Source organism: Cherax quadricarinatus, chromosome 78 (assembly GCF_038502225.1).
Source record: "Cherax quadricarinatus isolate ZL_2023a chromosome 78, ASM3850222v1, whole genome shotgun sequence".
In the NCBI taxonomy this organism is placed as follows: Eukaryota; Metazoa; Arthropoda; class Malacostraca; order Decapoda; family Parastacidae; genus Cherax; species Cherax quadricarinatus.
In genome coordinates this window covers 20,801,064-20,822,210 of record NC_091369.1, presented here as the reverse complement: position 1 = coordinate 20,822,210, position 21,147 = coordinate 20,801,064, and the positions used below count along the sequence as shown (strand labels likewise).

General features: G+C 39.8%; 1 protein-coding gene across 1 annotated transcript in view; it reads left to right on the top strand.

The window, feature by feature from the left end:
• LOC138850990 (uncharacterized) overlaps positions 1–20,641 on the top strand; it is a 162,706-nt gene extending 142,065 nt beyond the window's left edge. Inside the window, exon 3 of the mRNA XM_070101770.1 lies at positions 19,966–20,641. Within this exon, the coding sequence (XP_069957871.1) occupies positions 19,966–20,446 (481 nt within the window). The 3' untranslated portion in view covers positions 20,447–20,641. The remainder of the gene's footprint in view (positions 1–19,965) is intronic.
• Positions 20,642–21,147: the final 506 nt, after the last annotated feature.

Sequence of the window (21,147 nt, the reverse complement as noted above, 5' to 3'; positions counted from 1 at the left end):
ACAAAGCAACACCCACACCCGGTCCCTAGACACCATCAACACTCTAAAAGACCAAGTCACCCTACTTACTACCAACATTACAGAGGAAAGATCAAGAGTGGACCAACAACTTGCCAATGTCATAACCAACTTCCAAGACCATAATGACCAACAGCAGCTATCTGACGCTGTTGTAGTTAACAGCAAACATCTCCCAGCCACAGTCACCCAAGAGACCTGCATGGAGACCACCCTACAGCTTATCAAGGACCACCTTCGCCTTAACATACGTAGTGATGACCTAAAGGATTGCAAACTGATGGGCTACCAAACAGGTAAAAAAAACAGTGCTGTTAAAATTCCAAACTAGCCTACAAAGAAACAACCTACTAAAAACATCTATTTCTATGAAAACTGATGTTTACGTCAATGAGTGCCTTACCAAAACAAGACAAAACCTTCTTTATCGGCTAAGAAAATTGTGCTATGCCCAAAAAATCCACCAGTGCTTTGTGAGGGATGGAAAAATAGCAGTTAGGAAACAGCCCACTGGGAAGAGATACTTCATCTCCACAGAACATGACCTTAAAACATTCCTAAGTGAGGCTAGTCTAACAGAATCAGAGCAAAGTGCAGATAATACCCATAGTCAACCGTTAGTGTTATATTGTCATAAATTTGTGCCCCCCTAAAATTCTAATACCCCAACTACTTTTGATTGTCATTGTTGTATTCAACGACCATTCTACCTCATAGTCTTAATTGTGTTTATTATCTACAGAATCTATCTCTTTTTTACAACTTACCACATCACTGTTCCATCTTATTTTATTACAAACTAACCATAACTTGTCTTCAATAATTCTACCTCATTTTAAAAAATACTCAATTGCCCAATTTTATTCTAAATCCCTATTATTGCCCAATTTTACTTTAAACTATATTGATCAAACTTATTGTAAACTTCTTTTATTGACCATTTTTATTCCATACTTTTTTAAACTAGTATTTTCAACTACAACTTTTATATTATCCTGTCTACCATCTTACTAGCATATTATAACCAAGTCATTGCCATTTTTATTTTTATCATTTTTTTTTTATTATTCTTTTGCTACCTTAATTTGTGTATTTTATCCTGTCAATTTAAATCTAATTATTCTCTAATTCTTGTAAACAACTTATATAAGACCTTAGTGCAATTACAATTGAGAGTCTTGTTCCTTTATTATATTATTAGATTAATCACAGTTTTACTCTAGCTCATTCTAGCTCAATACATAGTCAATACCAAATTCACTATACTAGACCATAGTGCAATTACTAGTGAGAGACTGGTGCTATTTGTAATTTGTATTTTTATATTATTAGACTAAACCTAGTTGCACTATAGCTCTTTCTAGCTCAATACATAGTCAATACCAAATTCACTATATTAGACCATAGTGCAATTACTAGTGAGAGACTAGTGCTATTTTTAATTTGTATTTTTATATTATTAGATTAAACCTATTGCACTATAGCTCATTCTAGCTCAAAACATAGACTCCACAAAAGTCATTATTAGACCTTAGTGCAATTACATGTGAGTGTCTTGCTCTATTTTTAATTTGTATTTTTATATTACTAGTTTATACCTAGTTGTACTTTAGTTCATTCCACCACAACACATAGACAACATCAACTTCATTATGTGTAGTAGTGACTATACCCTACATGACCAAAATACTCTAGCTATATACTTGTCCAAACTTCCTACCACTACAGATATCAGAACTAGAACTCAACACACAACTCAGGATATAAATAACCATAATTTAAACCTAGAATATGATTGATCACGTTGACCCTGATCTAAACCTCCATAATCTGACACCCAATCAAAACCTATTGGAAAGCAACTGCCTTTATTACACAGCATCACAAGCCACCACTATCGTAAACAATGCTAAAAGTCTATCAGTACTTAACTACAACATCAGGTCCTTAAGCAAACACTATGATGACCTCCTAGCACTCCTTGAATCACTAAAGACACCCTTCTCCTGCATTATTCTTACTGAGACCTGGCTTAAGCAGGACACAATAGATATCTACCCTCTACCAGGATACACAGCAATTCACAACTGCAGACCAAACCAAGTTGGGGGTGGTATTGCAATCTATTACTCTAACCAATTATCTTGTCTTAGCACCACTTGCTTTAGTGATGAATATGGGGAATACATTTCTGCTAATTTTACTGTAAAAAACCTTAAGACGCCTATAACAATCGGTGCCATTTACCGGATACCTCACACAAACATCCCAAATTTCAGTGAGAAATTAAAGTCACTAATAACAAACAGACAAATGAATAAGCACCACCTTCTCTTAGCTGGAGAATTCAACATCAACCTTGGCTTACTAGATGATCAGCCTGTAACTGATTTCATCAACAATATGAACAACACACTTCTCATACCAACAATAACTAAACCAACCAGGCTCACTGAGACAAGTGCAACCATAATAGACCACATATGGACCAATATACAAGCCCCCAATATACTACCCTACCTTCCTCCTGACAAACATTAGTAAACCACCACTTGAATACAACAAAGTCTCATTTAGACTCCATGACGAGGCCTCAGTAAGGAAGTTCACAGCTGACCTAGAGACTGTTGATTGGCCTACAGAATTCTCCAAGGCCAATGGTATTGATGACTGGACAGACATTTTTCTTAACAAATTACTTAGACTATACAACAAACATTGTCCTATAAAAACAAAACAGATCACAAACAAACGGCTTGGTTGCCCATTCATCAGCTCTCACCAAAGTAATAAAGAAAGCCAAACAACTATACTACTCCAGCAGATTCACAGACACTAGAGGAGATATAAAAAAGACCTGGAAAACACTCTCTCAGATTCTAGGGACCCACAAACTGAGAAAAACCAACAATATTGTCCTAACTAAACCTAATGAAACACCACTACATCCCACTGACACAGCTAACAAGATAAACGACTTCTTCTCAACCATAGGATCTAATCTCGCCAGTAAAATCCCACATACCAATGCCCATGCCGGGGACTACCTAGATGGGAATTTCCCTAATTCCTTCTATCTTGCACCAACCGAGCCCACGGAAGTCACTGAGATTATAAAGTCACTTAAAAATAACTCGGGGGAATCTGTCTCATGTCCCACCATTGCTGTACAAGCGAGCGGCCCATGTCCTTTCGCATGTTATTTCATTACTTTTTAATAAGTCACTAGAGACTAGCACCTTCCCGAAACTACTCAAGATGGCAAGGGCTGCACCAATACATAAAGGTGGTGACCCTACACACTTAAACAACTATAGGCCAATATCTAACTTACCATTGCTATCCAAAATCTTTGAGAAACTCGTGCACAGGAGACTGTATTCATTTATAACGGCTCAAAACATACTCAACCCCTGCCAATTTGGATTCAGGAAAAATAAAAGCACTAATGATGCAATCATAAAAATGCTAGATCTGCTTTACACAGCATTGGAAAATAAGGAATATCCACTAGGAATTTTTATTGACCTAAGAAAAGCTTTTGACACAGTAGACCATGACATCCTACTCCACAAACGGTATAAGAGGCCATGCGCTTGCTTATTTCAAATCTTACATTACTAATAGGTATCAGTACGTCACCATTAAAGACACAGCATCAGCAAGACGGCCACTTGATACTGGAGTTCCGCAGGGAAGTGTCCTTGGTCCCCTGCTCTTCCTCATATACATCAATGACCTTCCAAACGTATCCCAACACCTGAAACCCATTCTCTTTGCTGATGACACGACTTATGTCATCTCTCACCCTAATCTTGCCACCCTCAACACCATTGTGAATGAGGAGCTGATTAAAATATCGACTTGGATGACAGCCAATAAACTTACGCTTAACACTGACAAAACCTACTATATTATGTTTGGTAGCAGAGCAGGAGATGCACAAATTAACATTAAGATTGACAACACTCTAATTACCAGAAATAATGGGGGCAAATTCCTAGGCTTATACCTTGACAACAACCTGAATTTCAGCACCCATATTCAGTAGATAACCAAAAAAGTATCCAAAACGGTTGGGATCCTCTCCAAGATACGATACTACGTGCCGCAAAATGCCCTTCTCACACTATACCACTCACTTATTTATCCATACCTCACCTATGCTATTTGTGCTTGGGGATCAACTGCAGCAACACACCTAAAGCCAATAATAACCCAACAAAAAGCTGCAGTAAGAATAATCACTAAATCCCATCCCTGGCAACACACCCCCCCTCTCTTCATAGACCTAAACTTACTCCCAGTTTAATACATCCACACTTTCTACTGTGCAATCTACATCTACAGGGCCTTAAACTCTGATATCAACCTTGACCTAAAACGCTTTCTTGATAGTTGTGACAGAACCCACAGGCATAACACCAGACACAAACATCTCTACGACATTCCCCGTGTCCGACTAAACCTTTACAAAAATTCAATGTATGTCAAAGGCCCTAAAATCTGGAATACCCTACCTGAGAACTCTAGAACTGCAGACACATTCATCACCTTCAAAACTACCATTAGAAAACATCTTATCTCCCTGATACACCCAGTCAACTAACTACACGAATACCACCTGGTGGTTCACACTTACACTCACTCACTCATTTGACCATAAACAGAAATATTAATCTCAATCTTAAAATAATGAATCCTGTGATACTCCAATACTGAAACTATGTACTGTGCCAAAACAAAAGCATTCACATTGCTAAACTCACAAACTAGTATTTAGTCACTTAGCCATAATACCAACTTACCTCATAATTTGTAATATTTTACAATTAAGAATAAAACTAAGTCTGCCCGAAATGCCTAGCCATGCTAAGCGTTCTAGTGGTACACTCTGTAATCACAATTTTACTACATGTAAACCACACAATAACCAAATTTCTGTAAACTCTGCATTGTAATCCTTATAGAGAATAAACTTTGAATTTGAATTGAATTTGAATCTCTGCTAAAATATTATTTGCTACACTCCTGCATTTTAGGTGTCTCAGGTTGAAGTCTCCCAGTAGCAAAGTATTTGGGCAGAAGTTGGGAGATTTTCCAGACAGTGGTCAAATTTCAAAAACTGCTCCAGGAATTGCTGCCAACTTGCATCTGGAGGCTTGTATTCAACCACAATGACAAGATTTTGGTTATCAGTCTTTATCACCAAAATTTCAACATCACTTGTGGTGTTTAGTAGTTTTGAGCAAATGAGCATCTCTGTGATATATGGGCCAACCTCCCCCCCCCCCCACCCCTTTGTTGCCTGTTTAGTTTGTTGCATCTGAACAGGTCATAACTTGGGATCCATAATTCGTTGTCAAAATGATCCTTCATATTGGTTTCTGTGAATGCTGAAAACATTGCATTTCTCTCACTGAGCAATCCCTTGATGTAAGAAATTTTTTTGTTTGTTGACAGCTTTAGACCTTGTATGTTTGCAAAGACAAACGTCGTTATGTTGATAGAAGCGGGTTTTATTTGCATGCTGTAATATCTGTTGTTCTGGAGATGAGGCATGAGGCACTCTTCGACATCCCTCGTGACAATCTCACACTATGCAAAAATGCAATGCACATAAAGGGCCCGAACATCTGTAATTCACTTCCTGAACCGGTAAAGGATCCTCTGACTTTTTATAAATTTAGGATTTTGCTTAAGAAACATCTCATCTTTTAATGCTGACTAAACCAACCAAAACGACTTCTAATTAGTTATTATATTATATCATATGATTTCTAGTCTATTTAACATCTGCCTATTCATAAAATATTACTGCTTGAACCATTAAAAATCACACACTCAGCAGTGGTAGGTGTTGTATCCTGTTCGAAGGACATACGATGGAGTGGGTGCCTCAGAGCTAATTTCATTCTATTCCCCGTTTGGTGTACTAGCCTCCACAAGCACTGTATATCATATTGTAACCACGAATGAGTGATATTCAATCAATAACAACACTGTGACTACTCAAGGGCTCAAACCCACGATTTTTGGCCCTCCTTATGATGTGGGTTAGAACATCGTGCGATTTTCGCTCACCAAGTGGCGGGCCAAAGCAACACAGATTCGAGCCCTCGGCTGCTCACAGTGTTCTTATTGATTAAATACCACTCATTCATGGTTGCAATACAACATATATTGCATGTGAGGCTCGTGCACCAAACGGGAAGTAGAATGAATTTAGCTCTGATGCTCCAACAACATCCTATGTCCTCAGATCAGAGCACAACACCTAGCTCTGTTGGGTGTATGATCTATGGCTAAACGATTTCGTCGCTAAATGAGGAGCATATTATAGTGGTAGTGGGTTTGTGTTAACCATCGTTGCTAATGTTTTAATGTCACCTTTGCACATTTATAACGTTTTAGTATGTTTTTTAAATGCTAATACAGTAGTGTTCTTTATATTGTAATAAACAGGATAGAGGAAATCAGCTATAATGTACATTAGTTATGCATACTGGTCAGACAACCCGTCGTCAGTCCGAGTCGTCGGTAAATGAGTACGTCGCTCAGTGAGAAGAGGCTGTATATATACAATGTAGTTCTTGTTCTCATAAACATAGTTCTTGTTAGTTTTATTTTTTCATCTAAATGGGGAAGCAGAAAGAATCTTTCCTCCTTAAGTTATGCTTGTTGTAAAAGGTGATTAAAATGCTGGGAACAATGGTTTAGTGACGCCTTCTTAAGAATTACTAAAAATGATAATAATAAAAACTTTATAATTCTGGAATGTTCGAATATGCTTGGATGTAGTGCAGATGATGTAAGCCACAGCACCTTTTCTTCCTTTGCAGATGACACCCGAATTTGCATGACAGTGTCCTCCATTGAAGACACTACAAGAATCTAGGCAGACATCAACCAAATCTTTAAATGGGCCGCAGAAAACAATATGAAGTTCAGTGACGAGAAATTTCAATTACTTCGATATGGAAAACGAGGGGAAATTAAAATTATATCGGAGTATAAAACAAATCCCAACCACACAATATAGCGAAAAACTATTGTGTTGTCACATTGTTTTCTGCAACCCATTTAAAGATATGGTTGACATCTGCCTGGGGTCTTGCGATGTCTTCAATGGAGGACAGTCATGCAAATTCTGGTGTCATCTGCCAAGGAAGATACAGTGCTGTGGCTTAAATTACACAACCCACACACTAGAGCGAAAAACTAATGTAAAGGACCTGGTAGTGATCATGTCAAAGGATCTCACCTTCAAAGACCATAACATTGTGTCAATCGAATTTGCTAGAAAAATGACAGGATGGATAATGAGAACCTTGAAAACTTGGGATGCCAAGCCCATGATGAAAGTCTTCAGGTCGCTTGTTCTATCTAGGCTGGAATATTGCTTCACACTAACAGCATCTTTCAAGACAGGCGAAATTGCTGACTTAGAATATGCACAGAGAACCTTCATTGCATACATAAATACGATAAAAATAAATGGTATAAAATACCGACACAATGGAAATATAAACACAAATGCAGTATAATGTGATCCTTTATTGACTACGTTTCGCCCACACAGTGGGCGAAACAAACTTGTCCAATCTCCTTTCCGGGCTGCCCAAGTTTTTAGACTCTATAACCCCACTCGGTGCATCATCAGATGCAGCATTCTTCACCTGACCTCAGCATTCTGAACTGGACTATAAATACTCGCGTTCCTTCCACCCCAGGTAGTTCTGTTTGTGACTTGAAAAAGCCCACTGTGTAGGCGAAACGTAGTCAATAAAGGATCACATTATACTGCATTTGTGTTTATATTTCCATAAATACGATAAAACACCTCAATTACTGGGAACGCTTGAAGTTCCTCAAACTGTACTCCCTAGAACTCAGGCGGGAGAGATACATGATTATATACATTTGGAAAATCCTACAGGAATTAGTACCAAACTTGCACACGATAATCACTCCCTATGAAAACAAAAGACTCGGCAGACGATACAACATCTCTTCAATGAAAAGCAAGTGTACCACTAGCATGATAAGACGCAACACAATTAGCGTCTGGGGCCCAAGGCTGTTCAACTGCCTCCCAGCATACATACGGGGGATTACCAATAGATCCCTGGCTGTCTTCAAGAAGGCACTGGAGAGACACCGAAAGTCAGTACCTGAGCAGCCGGGCTGTGGTTCGTACATAAGGTTGCGTTCAGCCAATGAGTCCTGGTCACAGACCTGGACGCTGGGGCTTTGAACTCCGAAACCTTCAGATATACTCCAGTTAGACAAGAAAGAGTTGATTGCCAATGTTATGAGTGAAAAGAAGTTGAATGTTCTAGCTGTAAGTGAGACAAAGCTGAAGACGGTATACCTGGAATATACGCGCCCCCGGCCCTGTCTGAGACCAGGCCTCGTGGTGGAACAGGATCTGATCAACCAGGCTGTTACTGCTGTCCGCATGCAAACCTAAGTAAGAACCTCAGCACGGCTGATCGTGTATTAACATTAGGTGCCTGTCCAGCGCCTTGTTGAAGACAGCCAGGGGGTCTACTGGTAGTCCCCCTTTAATGCTGGGAGTCAGTTGAAAAGTCTAGGTAGGAGAGTTTAAGTGGAGAGAAATATGTGAGATTAGTTTAGGAGTATCTGAGAGAGATAGAGCTGAGGATGTGGTATAAATAATGTTGAATGATCAGTTATGGAAGGGAAAGATGGAATATATATGTATAAATTCATAGACTATGTTTATTAAAATAAGGGTCGGATGTGCTAAGAGGGATATAAAAAAATGTGTATGCTCCTGGAGAAGAGAGGAGTGTAGAGGAGGGAGAGAGAGAGAAAGAGAGAGAGAGAGAGAGAGAGAGAGAGAGAGAGAGAGAGAGAGAGAGAGAGAGAGAGAGAGAGAGAGAGAGAGAGAGAGAGAGAGAGAGAGAGAGAGAGAGAGAGAGAGAGAGAGAAAGAGAGAGAGAGAAAGAAAGAAAGAGAGAGAGAGATTTTGTGAGATTTTAAGCAAGTTTAAAGAACTTTTGAACCAAGTGAGAAAGTAATTGTGGTTGGGGACATAAATGCTGAAGTGGGAGAAATGGTTAGAGGGCATGATAGATAAGTTGGTATAATGCTTGGTGTAAATAAAAATTTTGGGCGTTTGATTGAAGTTTATATAGAAATGGGTTTCGTAATAGGTAATACATACTTCAAGAAAAAAGAAAAAATGAATAAGTATACAAGATATAGGGCGTAATGACACTAGTTTGTTGGACTATGTATTGTTAGATAAAACACGGATTGGTAGAATTCAGTATGTGTATGTTTATAGAGGGACCACAGATGTATCAGATAATTTTAGTTGTAGCTACAGTGCGAGTAAAAGATAGATGGGATACAAGGAGAATGAAATCAGCAAGTAAGTGAGAGGTGAAAGTTTATAAACTAAAGCAGGAGGCTCTTAGCATAAGATATAAACAACTATTTTAAGAAAGATTGGCTAGTGACAGTATAAGCAATGAGGATGAAGAGGTATGGGGAAGATTTAAAAATGTAGTGTTAGAATATTCAGCAGAAGTTTGCGGTTACAGGAAAGTGGGTGTGGGAGGGAAGGAGAACCATTGGTGGAATGATGAAGTAAAGAAAAAAAGTTACCCTTTGAGAGGTTTTTGCAAAGTAGAGATAATACAAGCAGAGAGGAGCAAATGGAGAGAAAGAGATGTTAAGAGAGTAGTAAAGGAATGTAGAAGGAGAGAAATAAGAGACTGGGTGAGATGCTATCAACCAATTTTTTGAGACAAAGAAAAAGTTTTGGAGTGACAGGACAGGACTCCAGAAAATTTTGCAAGAATTGCTGGCTACACCTCATGGATGAGAAGAGACAGACAAGGGCAAGGAGGTGGTGTTGCTGTGTGCTTTTCTGAAAGTGTTCATGCCCAGCACATTGATGTTGCCACCCCTACACATCTTGAAATGATGTTCTTCAAGCTCTGCATAAACACTAGTACCTCTGTACTAGCATGTGCAATGTACAGACCTCAGTGGCAACATGCAGATCCCATCAACTTCCTAATGGAAAATATTCACTCCCTTCTGCTACAACACAACTGTCAACATATCATAATTGTTGGTGACCTCAACCAGCACCTTTTACAGAGGGACTTTGATGACCTTCTTGCAGTGTTTGACATGAGAAACTTTGTTGATTTCCCTACTCACATCTCTGGCTCCTCCCTTGACCCAGTAGTGAGTGATCTGACAGAAGGCATAGTCACTTGTCAACCCCTCGGCTATGTTGGATCGTCTGACCACAAGGCTGTTTTTACGACACTTAAGATCCCAAGAGAACGAGGTGAGGAGTCCACATGCACAACCTGGCTATGGGAAAGAGGTAATTGGCCAGCCCTTCACTCTGAGCTCGCCACCACCGATTGGAATGCTCTTCTCCAAGAGGATGTTGACAACCAAGTGAAAGCCTTCACTGAACACATCCTTAATCTACAACAATAACACATTCCTCACCGGCAACATGTGGCGAAGCCTACGGATCAGCCTTGGTTTGGCTTTCGTTGTAGAGAGGCTGCTACTGCTAAGTACAAAGCATGGCGAAGGTATAAGAGACATCCTACCACCTATAGTAGGAACTTGCACAGGCAAGCCTGTAGACATATGGGTGACGTTCAAAAGTGGGCCATAGCTAAATGGGAGGTGGACACTAAAAGAAAGCTAGCATCAGGTAGGGTAGGCTCCAAAACCTGGTGGTCCCTGGTCAAGGACAGACAAGGTTATCTGCCTGATGAACTCATTCCACATCTAAATCGACAGGATGGGACCACCTCTACTAATAGTCATGAGAAGGCGGACCTCTTTGCTGAACACTTTGCTACCAAAATGCAAGTTCCTGATCCAGCAAGGGACCCTCCTTGGCTAGCTGCAAGAACTGTGTCAAAACTGTCAGTGGTAACAATAAGGCAGGAGGAGGTGCATTTCCTTCGTAAATCACTTGACCAAGAAAAGGCTGTGGGCCCAGAAAAGTTGAGCCCAAGATTTCTGAGAGGTGCAGACCAGCTAGCAGCACCTCTAAATCGCATCTTTCAGCACTGCCTAGTACAGTGTAAATGGCCCTCTCTATGGAAAGAGGCAAATGTAGTCCCTGTTCACAAAAAGAAGAGCAGAGCAGAAATCAGCAACTACAGACCAGTGTCACTCCTGTCAATCACTGGAAAGATCCTTGAGACAATAATCTCAAGACAAATGACAGAGTTTTTTGACTGTCACTCACTACTTTGTGATCGTCAATATGACTTCAGGAAAGGTTACTCTGCTGCTGATCTGTTGTTAAACCTCTCCAATAAGTGGCACCAGTCACTGGATGAATCCAAAGTCAGCTGTTTGGTAGCACTGGCCCTTGCTTGCACTTTCGACCGGATGTGGCACCAGGGCCTCTTAGCAAAACTTCTAGCACTGGTAATTGCAGGCTCTATGCTATGTCTCCTCAGTGATTACCTTCATGGTAGATCTCTAAGTGTAGTTCTCAATAGAATGGAATCAGCAAGACATCCTATTGGGGCAAGTGTCCCACAAGGAAGCGTGCTGGGACCATTGTTATGGAATGTCTACTTCAACGACCTTCTTCATCTCATCCCAGAATCAAATGCATATGCAGACGACTACACACTGACATTCACTTATCCAAGAGAAGAAATGCCAGCTGCTCTAAGCTACATCTATCACCAGCTGAGAGCTGTATCAGCTTGGGGAAATAGATGGCAAGTAACATTTGCACCTGAGAAAACGCAAATGATGATCGTCTCTAGGCACCATGATGGTAATGCTGGTACAGTAGTAAGGATGAATGGGAGGGTGTTGGCACCTGGAGAAGAAGTTGATATCCTTGGGGTGAAATTTGACTCCAAACTAACCATGAAGAACCATGTTGTAATTCTTGCAAACAAGGCAGCCAGGAAGCTTACAGCACTTCGCCGTATCTCGCATCTACTTGACAGTAGGGGTTGCAAGATTCTGTACGAGGCACAAGTACGCTCACACCTAGAGTATGCTCCACTTTCTTGGTTTGCCTGCCCCCCCTCTCATCTGCGACTGCTTGACAGAGTAGAGAACAGAGCAAGACGTCTCATCTCTCGCCTGGACCCATCCTGGATAGATCTGCCATTTCAGCAGAGCCTTCAACACAGGAGGGATGTGGGTGGCCTTACTGTTATGTACAAGGCCAATATTGTCAAAGTACCACATTTGGATCCACTTTGAGGACAGTGTGAAACAAGCTTTTATGCCACAAGATGGGCAGAAAGTAGCAACTTCACTCTGGCTGTACCCTTATCCAGAACTTCACTCCATCTGAGATCCTATATACCAAGGATGACTCAAGTATGGAACACATTCGTACAGCATAATGATGTCAACGAGATAAAGTCAGTTGATCAAATGAAAATGCTGGTCCACAGATGGCTCCAACTTCATCCTCTTTCTTACTTGTATGTCCCATAACAATTAAAATGCTTTCAAATGAGCTGATGTAGGTAACAGCTCTTAGCTTGCCAATAAAGTTAGGAATCCTTAACCTGTAAATAGCTTGTCAATAAAGCTTGGGATCCGTAACCTTGTCAAGCCCTGTATGAAAAAAAAAAAAAAAAAAAGTTGCGAAACCCTAGGAAATGAATGGATTCGACAGTTAAAAATATGAGAGGAGAGTTATTACAGGAAAAAGTTAGAGTGTGGGGAAGGTGTGTGAGGCTGTGGGTAGAATGAAAGAGGGTAAAGCAACTGAGATTGATGGGAAACAGAAAGAAATATTAAAAGCAGGTGGGGATATAATTTTGAAGTGATTGACGATTTCATTTATTAAATGTATAGAAGAGGGTTTTAGGATTAGGGTTAGGATTAAGTCGACAAGAGCTGTTGTGAGATGGGAAGGAAGAAGGATAAGGAAGGATGGAAATGACTGTAAAAGGATGGGAAGGAGGAGAAGAGGAGGAATCAAGGCAAGTGGCCCAACCACTTTGGGACATGTGGTACCAAAGTACTGGAGACGAAGATGGAGAGGCTTGAATGATGTCGTTACTTGGCTCACTAGGAGAGGATGGCGAAGGCAGCGGTAGGAGCTGGGAGTGTCAGAAGGCAGCAAGCAGGTTGAGTTGTATTGGTGATGGTCAGCTTGAGGTGTGTTAAGCTACTATCCCATTAGAAAGAGTCTGGAACTTCTGTATTGGCATGTGCCTGATTCTAAATTTGCAATCTTGGTCGATCTTTAGAGAATTAAGGACATTGATGTGTTCTCTAAGGTAGAGAAAACGTGATGGACAAACGACGTACTTGACTTCTTCACTTTGGAGGAGGGGGATCAATGTCTGTGCATCCATTTCTTTAGGATAATCAGAAGTATTGTAGAAAGCGAATCCATGTATCTTATAATATTGTTGTTCAGCCTTAGAGTAATAGACAGGTGAAGTCGTTGATTGGTCAGTTTCAAGAAGTGTTGAAGGTCGAAGTGTAGATGCGTTGTCAACTTCAGTAGACGAATTAGAAGATGTTTCTGGTGGCAAGGCTTCTGATTGGTTGGATTCAGTGAGGAGTGGTGGTGGTGGAGGCTTCTCATTGGACGTTGTTGGAGTGATGTCATTAGTTGTTGGCGATGGTGTTGGAGCTGCTGCAGCAGAGGTGGTATCGTCGTTATCTATTATTAATTCTTTCAAGTCATCTGGTGCTTCAAAAGTGACGATCATCGGGATTACTTGCAAAATATCAGCTGATGGTGGACTTGCAGGGAAGTTAAATGATGGCATGTTGTTAAGTGCAAGAAGTTTATTAATAGTAGTGTTGAAAGAGCCAGGTTTTCCAGCATTTTGCATGTGAGCGAACATCATGCAGTATTAGAATTTGGTGGCTGATGCTTATCATAACCCCTAAGTCCTTTTCGCAATCTGTATGGCTAAGTTCTACAATATTTAGCTTACAAGTCCTAGGGTTGTAGACACTCGAGCTTCAGAACCTTACATTTATCTACATTGAACTGCATCTGCCACTTTGCTGACCAGGTACTGAGTTTGTCTAAATTCTCCTGAAGTTCCCTGATATCTATCTTTGAATCACTTATCCTACCTATCTTTTTGTCATCGGCGAATTTGGTCATTTCACTAGTAATTCCTTCATCAAGATCATTGATATATATTATAAACAACAATGGGCCCAAGGCTGATCCCTGTGGAACGCCACTTGTTACAGATTCCCACTCGGATTTAACCTCATTTATGGACACTCTCTGCTTCCTGTCTGTGAGCCATGACTCGATCAATGACAGCACTTTTTCCTCAATGCCATGAGCTGCCACTTTCTTTAACAGTCTTTGGTGCAGAACTCTATCAAAAGCATTACTAAAATCTGAGAAAATAATATCAAATTCTTTATCGTGATCAACTGCCTCAAAAGCTTTACTGAAGAAAGTTAATAAATTGGATAGACGAGAACGGCCTCTCGTGAATCCATGCTGAGTATCATTAATCAGATTATGCTTATCCAGATGGCTTCTTACAGTCTCAGCTATAATTGACTCTAGCAATTTGCTTACAATTGAGGTCAGGGTTTTTGGGTGGTAATTTGACGGTAAAGACTTATCCCCTGATTTAAAAATAGGAATTACATTAACCATCTTCCACATATCAGACACTACACCTGTTTGAAAAGATAAATTAAAAATATTAGTTAATGGTTGACAGAGTTCCATTTTGCACTCCTTAAGAACCCTTGAAATAACCTCATCAGGACCCGGCGACTTATTTTGCTTCAGTCTGTCTAATTCATAACCATTTCACTGGTGACTGATGTTACATAATTTATCTTCTTCAGGCCCACTCTAAAAATGAATTACTGGTATATTGTTAGTGTCTTCCTGTATAAAAACCAAGAGAAAATAATTATTTAAAATCGAGCACATTTCATTCTTTGTCAGTAAGATGCCCATAGTTATTTTTATGGGGACCTATCTTATCTCAAACTTTTGTTCTTATATAGAAAAAACTTTTTGGTTAGTTTTCGAATCCCTGGCAGCTTTAATTTCATAGTCCCGTTTAGCTTTTCTTATCCCCTTTTTAATGTCCCTCTTAATACTAATATACTGATTTATAAGACGACTGTCATCTCTTCTGATATGTCTATAAATTTCTTTATTATGCCCTAAAAGATATTTGAGCCTTTTATTCATCCATTTTGGATCATTTCTGTTTGATATAATTTCTTTATATGGGATAAATGTTCTTTGGGCAGCATGTATAGTGTTCAGAAAACTGTCATACTGATAGCTCACTTCGTTACCCCAGTCAACGGATGATAAGTTTTCTCTAAGTCCATTGTAATCTGCTAAGCGAAAATCTCGGACAGTTAATGAGTTATCCCTAATATCGTACTTCCATTCAATGCTAAATATAATTGATTTGTGGTCACTAGCACCAAGTCCCTCTGAAATTTCTAAATTGTTAACAAGGGATTCCTTGTTTGCCAGAGCTAAGTCAAGCAGCATATTTCTCCTTAAAGGTTCTGTCACAAACTGCTTCAAAAAACAATCCTGAACTACTTCTAGAAAGTCGTTAGATTCTAAATTCCCAGTTGGAAAATTCCAATCAATATCACTAAAGTTAAAATCTCCCAGAATTACAGCGTTATCGTGCTTTGTGACCTTAACAATTTCCTCCCAGAGTAGTCTTCCTCGGTCTCTATCCAAGTTTGGTGGACGGTATATCACGCCTAAAATAAATTTTTCAAGTCCCTCTGTAAATTCTACCCAAACAGACTCAGTATTTGTTTCAGACTTTATTCCCATTTTTATGCAACAATTTCAAGGATCACGGATATACAATGCCTCCCCACCCCCTCCCAATACTTCTGTCTACTTGGAACAATTTAAAACCTTGTATGTGACATTCAGCAGGCATGTCCCTATTTTTCATATTAAACAATGTCTAAGTTATGACAAACATTAATGTTACCCGTACTCGCAACTAATCTCAATTCGTCCATCTTATTTCTCGCGCTACGACTATTATAATGTATAATATATCCTCAGGAGAGGAGAGTTATTAAATGGAGAGTTAAAGGTATTGGGAAGATGGAGTTAATCTTTTGAGGAATTGTTAAATGTTGATGAAGATAGGGAAGCTGTGATTTCATGTATAAGGCAAGGAGGAATAACATCTTGTAGGAGTGAGGGGAGTCAGTTGTGAGTGTGGGGGAAGTTCGTGAGGCAGTAGGTAAAATGAAAAGGGGTAAGGCAGCTAGGATTGATGGGATAAAGATAGAAATTTTAAAAGCAGGTGGGGATATAGTTTTGGAGTCCTTGGTGCTATTATTTAATAAATGTATGGAAGAGAGATAAGGTACCTAGGGATTTTTAGAGAGCATGCATAGTTCCTTTGTATAAAGGCAAAGGGGACAAATGAGAGTGCAAAAATTATAGGGGGATAAGTCTGTTGAGCATACCTGGTAAAGTGAATGGTAGAGTTATTATTGAAAGAATTAAGAGTAAGACAGATAATAGGAAAGCAGATGAACAAGGAGGCTTTAGGAAAGGTAGGGGGGTGAGGACCAGGTGTTTGCAGTGAAACATATAAGTGAACAGTATTTAGATAAGGCTAAAGAGGTTTTTGTGGCATTTATGGATTTGGAAAAGGCATATGACAGGGTGGATATTGGGGCAATGTGGCAGATGTTGCAGGTGTATGGTATAGGAGGAAGGTTACTGAAAGTAGTGAAGAGTTTTTACGAGTATAGTGAGGCTCAAGTTAGAGTATGTAGGAAATAGGGAGATTTTTCCCCAGTAAAAGTAGGCCTTAAACAAGGATGTGTGATGTTACCGTGGTTGTTTAATATATTTATAGATGGGGTTTTAAGAGAAGTAAATGCAAGGGTCTTGGCAAGAGGCGTGGAGTTAAAAGATAAAAATCACACATAAAGTGGGAGTTGTCATAGTTGCTCTTTGCTGATGACACTGTGCTCTTGGAAGATTCTGAAGAGAAGTTGCAGAGGTTGGTGGATGAATTTGGTAGGGTATGTAAAAGAAGAAAATTAAAAGTGAATACAGGAATGAGTAAGGTTATGAGGATAACAAAAAGATTAGGTGATGAAAGATTGGATATCAGATTGGAGGGAGAGAGTATGGAGGAGGTGAATGTATTCAGATATTTGGGAGTGGACGTGTCAGCAGATGGGTGTATGAAAGATGAGTTGAATCATAGAATTGATGAGGGGAAAAGGGTGAGTGGTGCACTTAGGAGTCTGTGGAGAAAAAGAACGTTGTCCTTGGAGGCAAAGAGGGGAATGTATGAGTGTATGTAGCTTTACCAACTCTCTTATATGATTGTGAAGCATGGGTGATGAATGTTGCAGCGAGGAGAAGGCTGGAGGCAGTGGAGATGTCATGTCTGAGGGCAATGTGTGGTGTGAATATAATGCAGAGAATTCGTAGTTTGGAAGTTAGGAGGAGGTGCAGGATAGTCGAAACTGTTGTCCAGAGGGCTGAGGAAGGGTTGTTGAGGTGGTTCAGACATGTTGAGAGAATGGAGCGAAACAAAACGACTTCAAGAGTGTATCAGTCTGTAGTGGAAGGAAGGCGGGGTAGGGGTCGCCCTAGGAAAACTTGGAGGGATGGAATAAAGGAGGTTTTGTGTGCGAGGGGCTTCGACTTCCAGTGGGCATGTGTGAGCATGTTTGATAGGAGTGAATGGAGACAAATGGTTTTTAATACTTGACGTGCTGTTGGAGTTTGAGCAAAGTAGCTTTTATGAAGGGACTCAGGGAAACCAGCATGCCAGACTTGAGTCCTGGAGATGGGAAGTACAGTGCCTGCACTCTGAAGGAGTGGTGTTAATGTTGCAGGTTAAAAACTGTAGTGTAAAGCACCCTTCTAGCAAAACAGTGATGGAGTGAATGATGGTGAAAGTTTTTATTTCCCGGGCCACCCTGCCTTGGTGGGAATCGGCCAGTGTGCTAATAATAAAAATAATTTTTTTTCCGACACCCTCCCTTCTCTTTTTTCTTCCTGCTGATTGTTGTTCCTCCACTATGCCTGTTACTCTCCTTATCGTCTAATGCCATTGGCTTTCCTATATTCACCAATAACTATTCCTCATTCTGCCTATGACTGGTTTCCTTAAAACTCACACTATCACTGCACTCAGAATACATTGATTTTCCACTAAATCCTATACCACTATCTATTTCTAGTTTAAAGACATAACAGCTCCCTCCACTGCGTTGCTTGTGCTCTCACCCCAAACCTAGATAAGTGATCCCCATCCCTGGCATACATGTCATTTCTGCCATAGAAGAGGTCCCAGTTGTCAATGAATGTTACTGCATTTTCATTACAGTATTTGTCCAGCCAGCAATTGACACCAATTGCCCTGGACAACCATCCATTTCCAACTCCTCTCCTTGGCAAAATACCACATATGACAGGGTTCCTACCCTTCCTCCTAATTATCTCTATTGCTGACCTATTCCTGCTAATTAGGTCCTCACTCCTACGTCTGCCAACATCGTTGCCTCCAGCACTGAGACAGATAATAGGATTGCTCCCATTACCTCTCATAATGTCATCCAGATGGCTAACAATATCCTTCATCCCAGCCCCAGGAAAACACACTCTGTGCCTCCTACTCCCATCCTTCAAGCTGAATTCCCTATCCATGTACCTAATTTGGCTATGCCCGACAACAACAATGTTTTTACTTTCCTTGGTGTCGTCCATCGTGATGTTCCCAGTAGTCGACTCAAATTCGTCAGGTAGCACTTCACCTTCACTTGTGGAATTCGTGAAGACGTTCTCGATGGTCTTCGTTGGGGTTTCTAGAGATGTCTCACTCACCTCTCCCAATTCTTCCTTGGTGCTCTTTGTGGCATTCCCAGTAGAACACCAACATTCGTCATGTAGCTCCGAAAATGGGTTGGAAGTTTCCACAGTAGTCTTCTGGTTCCTCATTGATTCTGCCTCTCAACAGTCTTCTTGATCCTCAGCTTGGTTCCATGTTGCCGGGAAATCCTGAGTCACAAACCTACTGGAGTTCTGTGACAGGATGACAACAGTAAAACAAGATAGAGAGGAGTGAGTAGACTGCATTTTCTTGGACTGTAAGAAGGTGTTTGACAGTTCCATTCATGAGATTATTGCAAAAGCTGCTGGAACTGGCAGGGATAACAGGGAAGGCTGTGCAAGACTAGGAAACTGAACACCTTTTATCAAGGCTACGGGGCTTACCACCTGAAAATTACCTCTTGAATTTTACAAATTTGTCCAGTGTAAAAGTTGCCTCTGCATTAGAATGAAAAAGTTTATTGTGTCTCATCAAGAGAGATAAACAGGTGACACACATGTGTCATATTCATCATCTAGTTGGTAGTGTTTGCCCTTACTGTATTATTGTGATATTCTTGCTCTGTTTATTGACATGACCTACTTCTGATAGTGGCTATTGCCCACTTATGATGATGTCCTTAATTACTGCACCTCTTCTCTGGCTATAGTATATAAGTGTCAGAGTTATGCCTTTGCTTCATGATTAAGAGGCTGAACACCTATTAAAGCTTTTGGACTGTAAACCATAAAATTATCTCTCTACTTCTTCCTGTTTACAGTATGAAAGTCCCTCATGTATTAGATATAAAACCTTTCTGAACAAGTTAAGCATCTCGTCAACAATAAAATCTGGATTTTCTCATGTATCCTTTTCATTACAACTAAAATGTTTCACTTAATTTTTGCCAACCACTTCACACTCGCTATTACATTTATCCAAAAGAATTTATAATTTTATATTCTCTTGAGAAATGTAACTTCTAGAAATTTAGATTTTTCTAAAATGTGACTTTACATTTACAAGTCTTTTAGAAAAGTGATATTAAACATTCCACTCATTCCAAAGCATTCCACTCATTCCAAACATTCAATTTCTACAGATGTGGGCCGGGTTTCCGCGTCTGTCGACTGGGAAAGGCAGGACTGCAACATATGTTACTGAAGAGCACCATATTGAAGAATATACCAGAGGAGCTCATGTGGATGCTGACGGAGAATGTGCCAGCGGTCGGTGTGTACCTTGACCCAAGTGTAACTAAGGAGGTGTTCCTGGACATTCAGAATTTGCCCTACGCTGGAGACAATGAAATACCCGTGTCTTGGATTTCTCCCATCGTTATTGGTACTCTGGGTATGTTAGGGACAGAGAAGGACTTCAGGAGACTGGGTCATGGAACTCTGGTAACAAGGGTAGCAGCCAGACTATTAGCCAGTAAGGGTTGCATCCCTCACTGCCATGTAACCTTCACAAATGCAGCTTCTAAAGAGATGTTTAAAAAGATGAAAGAGTGGGAACAAAGTCACACTGGAATATGTTTCAAATCTGTTGACAATGTGTTCAAAGTACCAAAGTTTATATAAATATTTTATTATTTAAATATCTAATTCTCAATAAAATGATCTTAAAAAACATTTCTTCGCGTAAAGGACCCAAACGGAAAAAAGACCCAGTATGAATTTTTTGAGTTATGCCAGGTTCCATACACATATGCTGCTATGTATGATAATAAATGTTACTGTATTTGTGTGTACCAAAATAAACTTACTTATTCTTAATTTCTAGACAATTGTTTGACCTCTCTTATGATGCTAATTTCCGTTCATGAACTAAAAATGTTCATGTAAATGCAGGACAAGCCACGGGGTGGGGGGATGTAAATCTTCAGCTTAACATTTCCACCCCCTCCCCCTCCACCCATGGCTTGTCCTGCATTGTTAAGATCGCCTGTCTGCGATTGTTTACATATGTATATATATATATATATATATATATATATATATATATATATATATATATATATATATATATATATATATATATATATATATATATATATATATATATATATATATATATATATATATATATATATATATATATATATATATATATATATATATATATATGTAAACAATCGCAGACAGGCGATCTTAACAATGCAGGACAAGCCATGGGTGGAGAACTTGCGATCTTGGCTTAAATAGCAACGCTCATCTTCCCATATGAGACAAGCGAAAATTTGTGTATGCAATAATTTCGCCAAAATCATTCTAACCCTAAC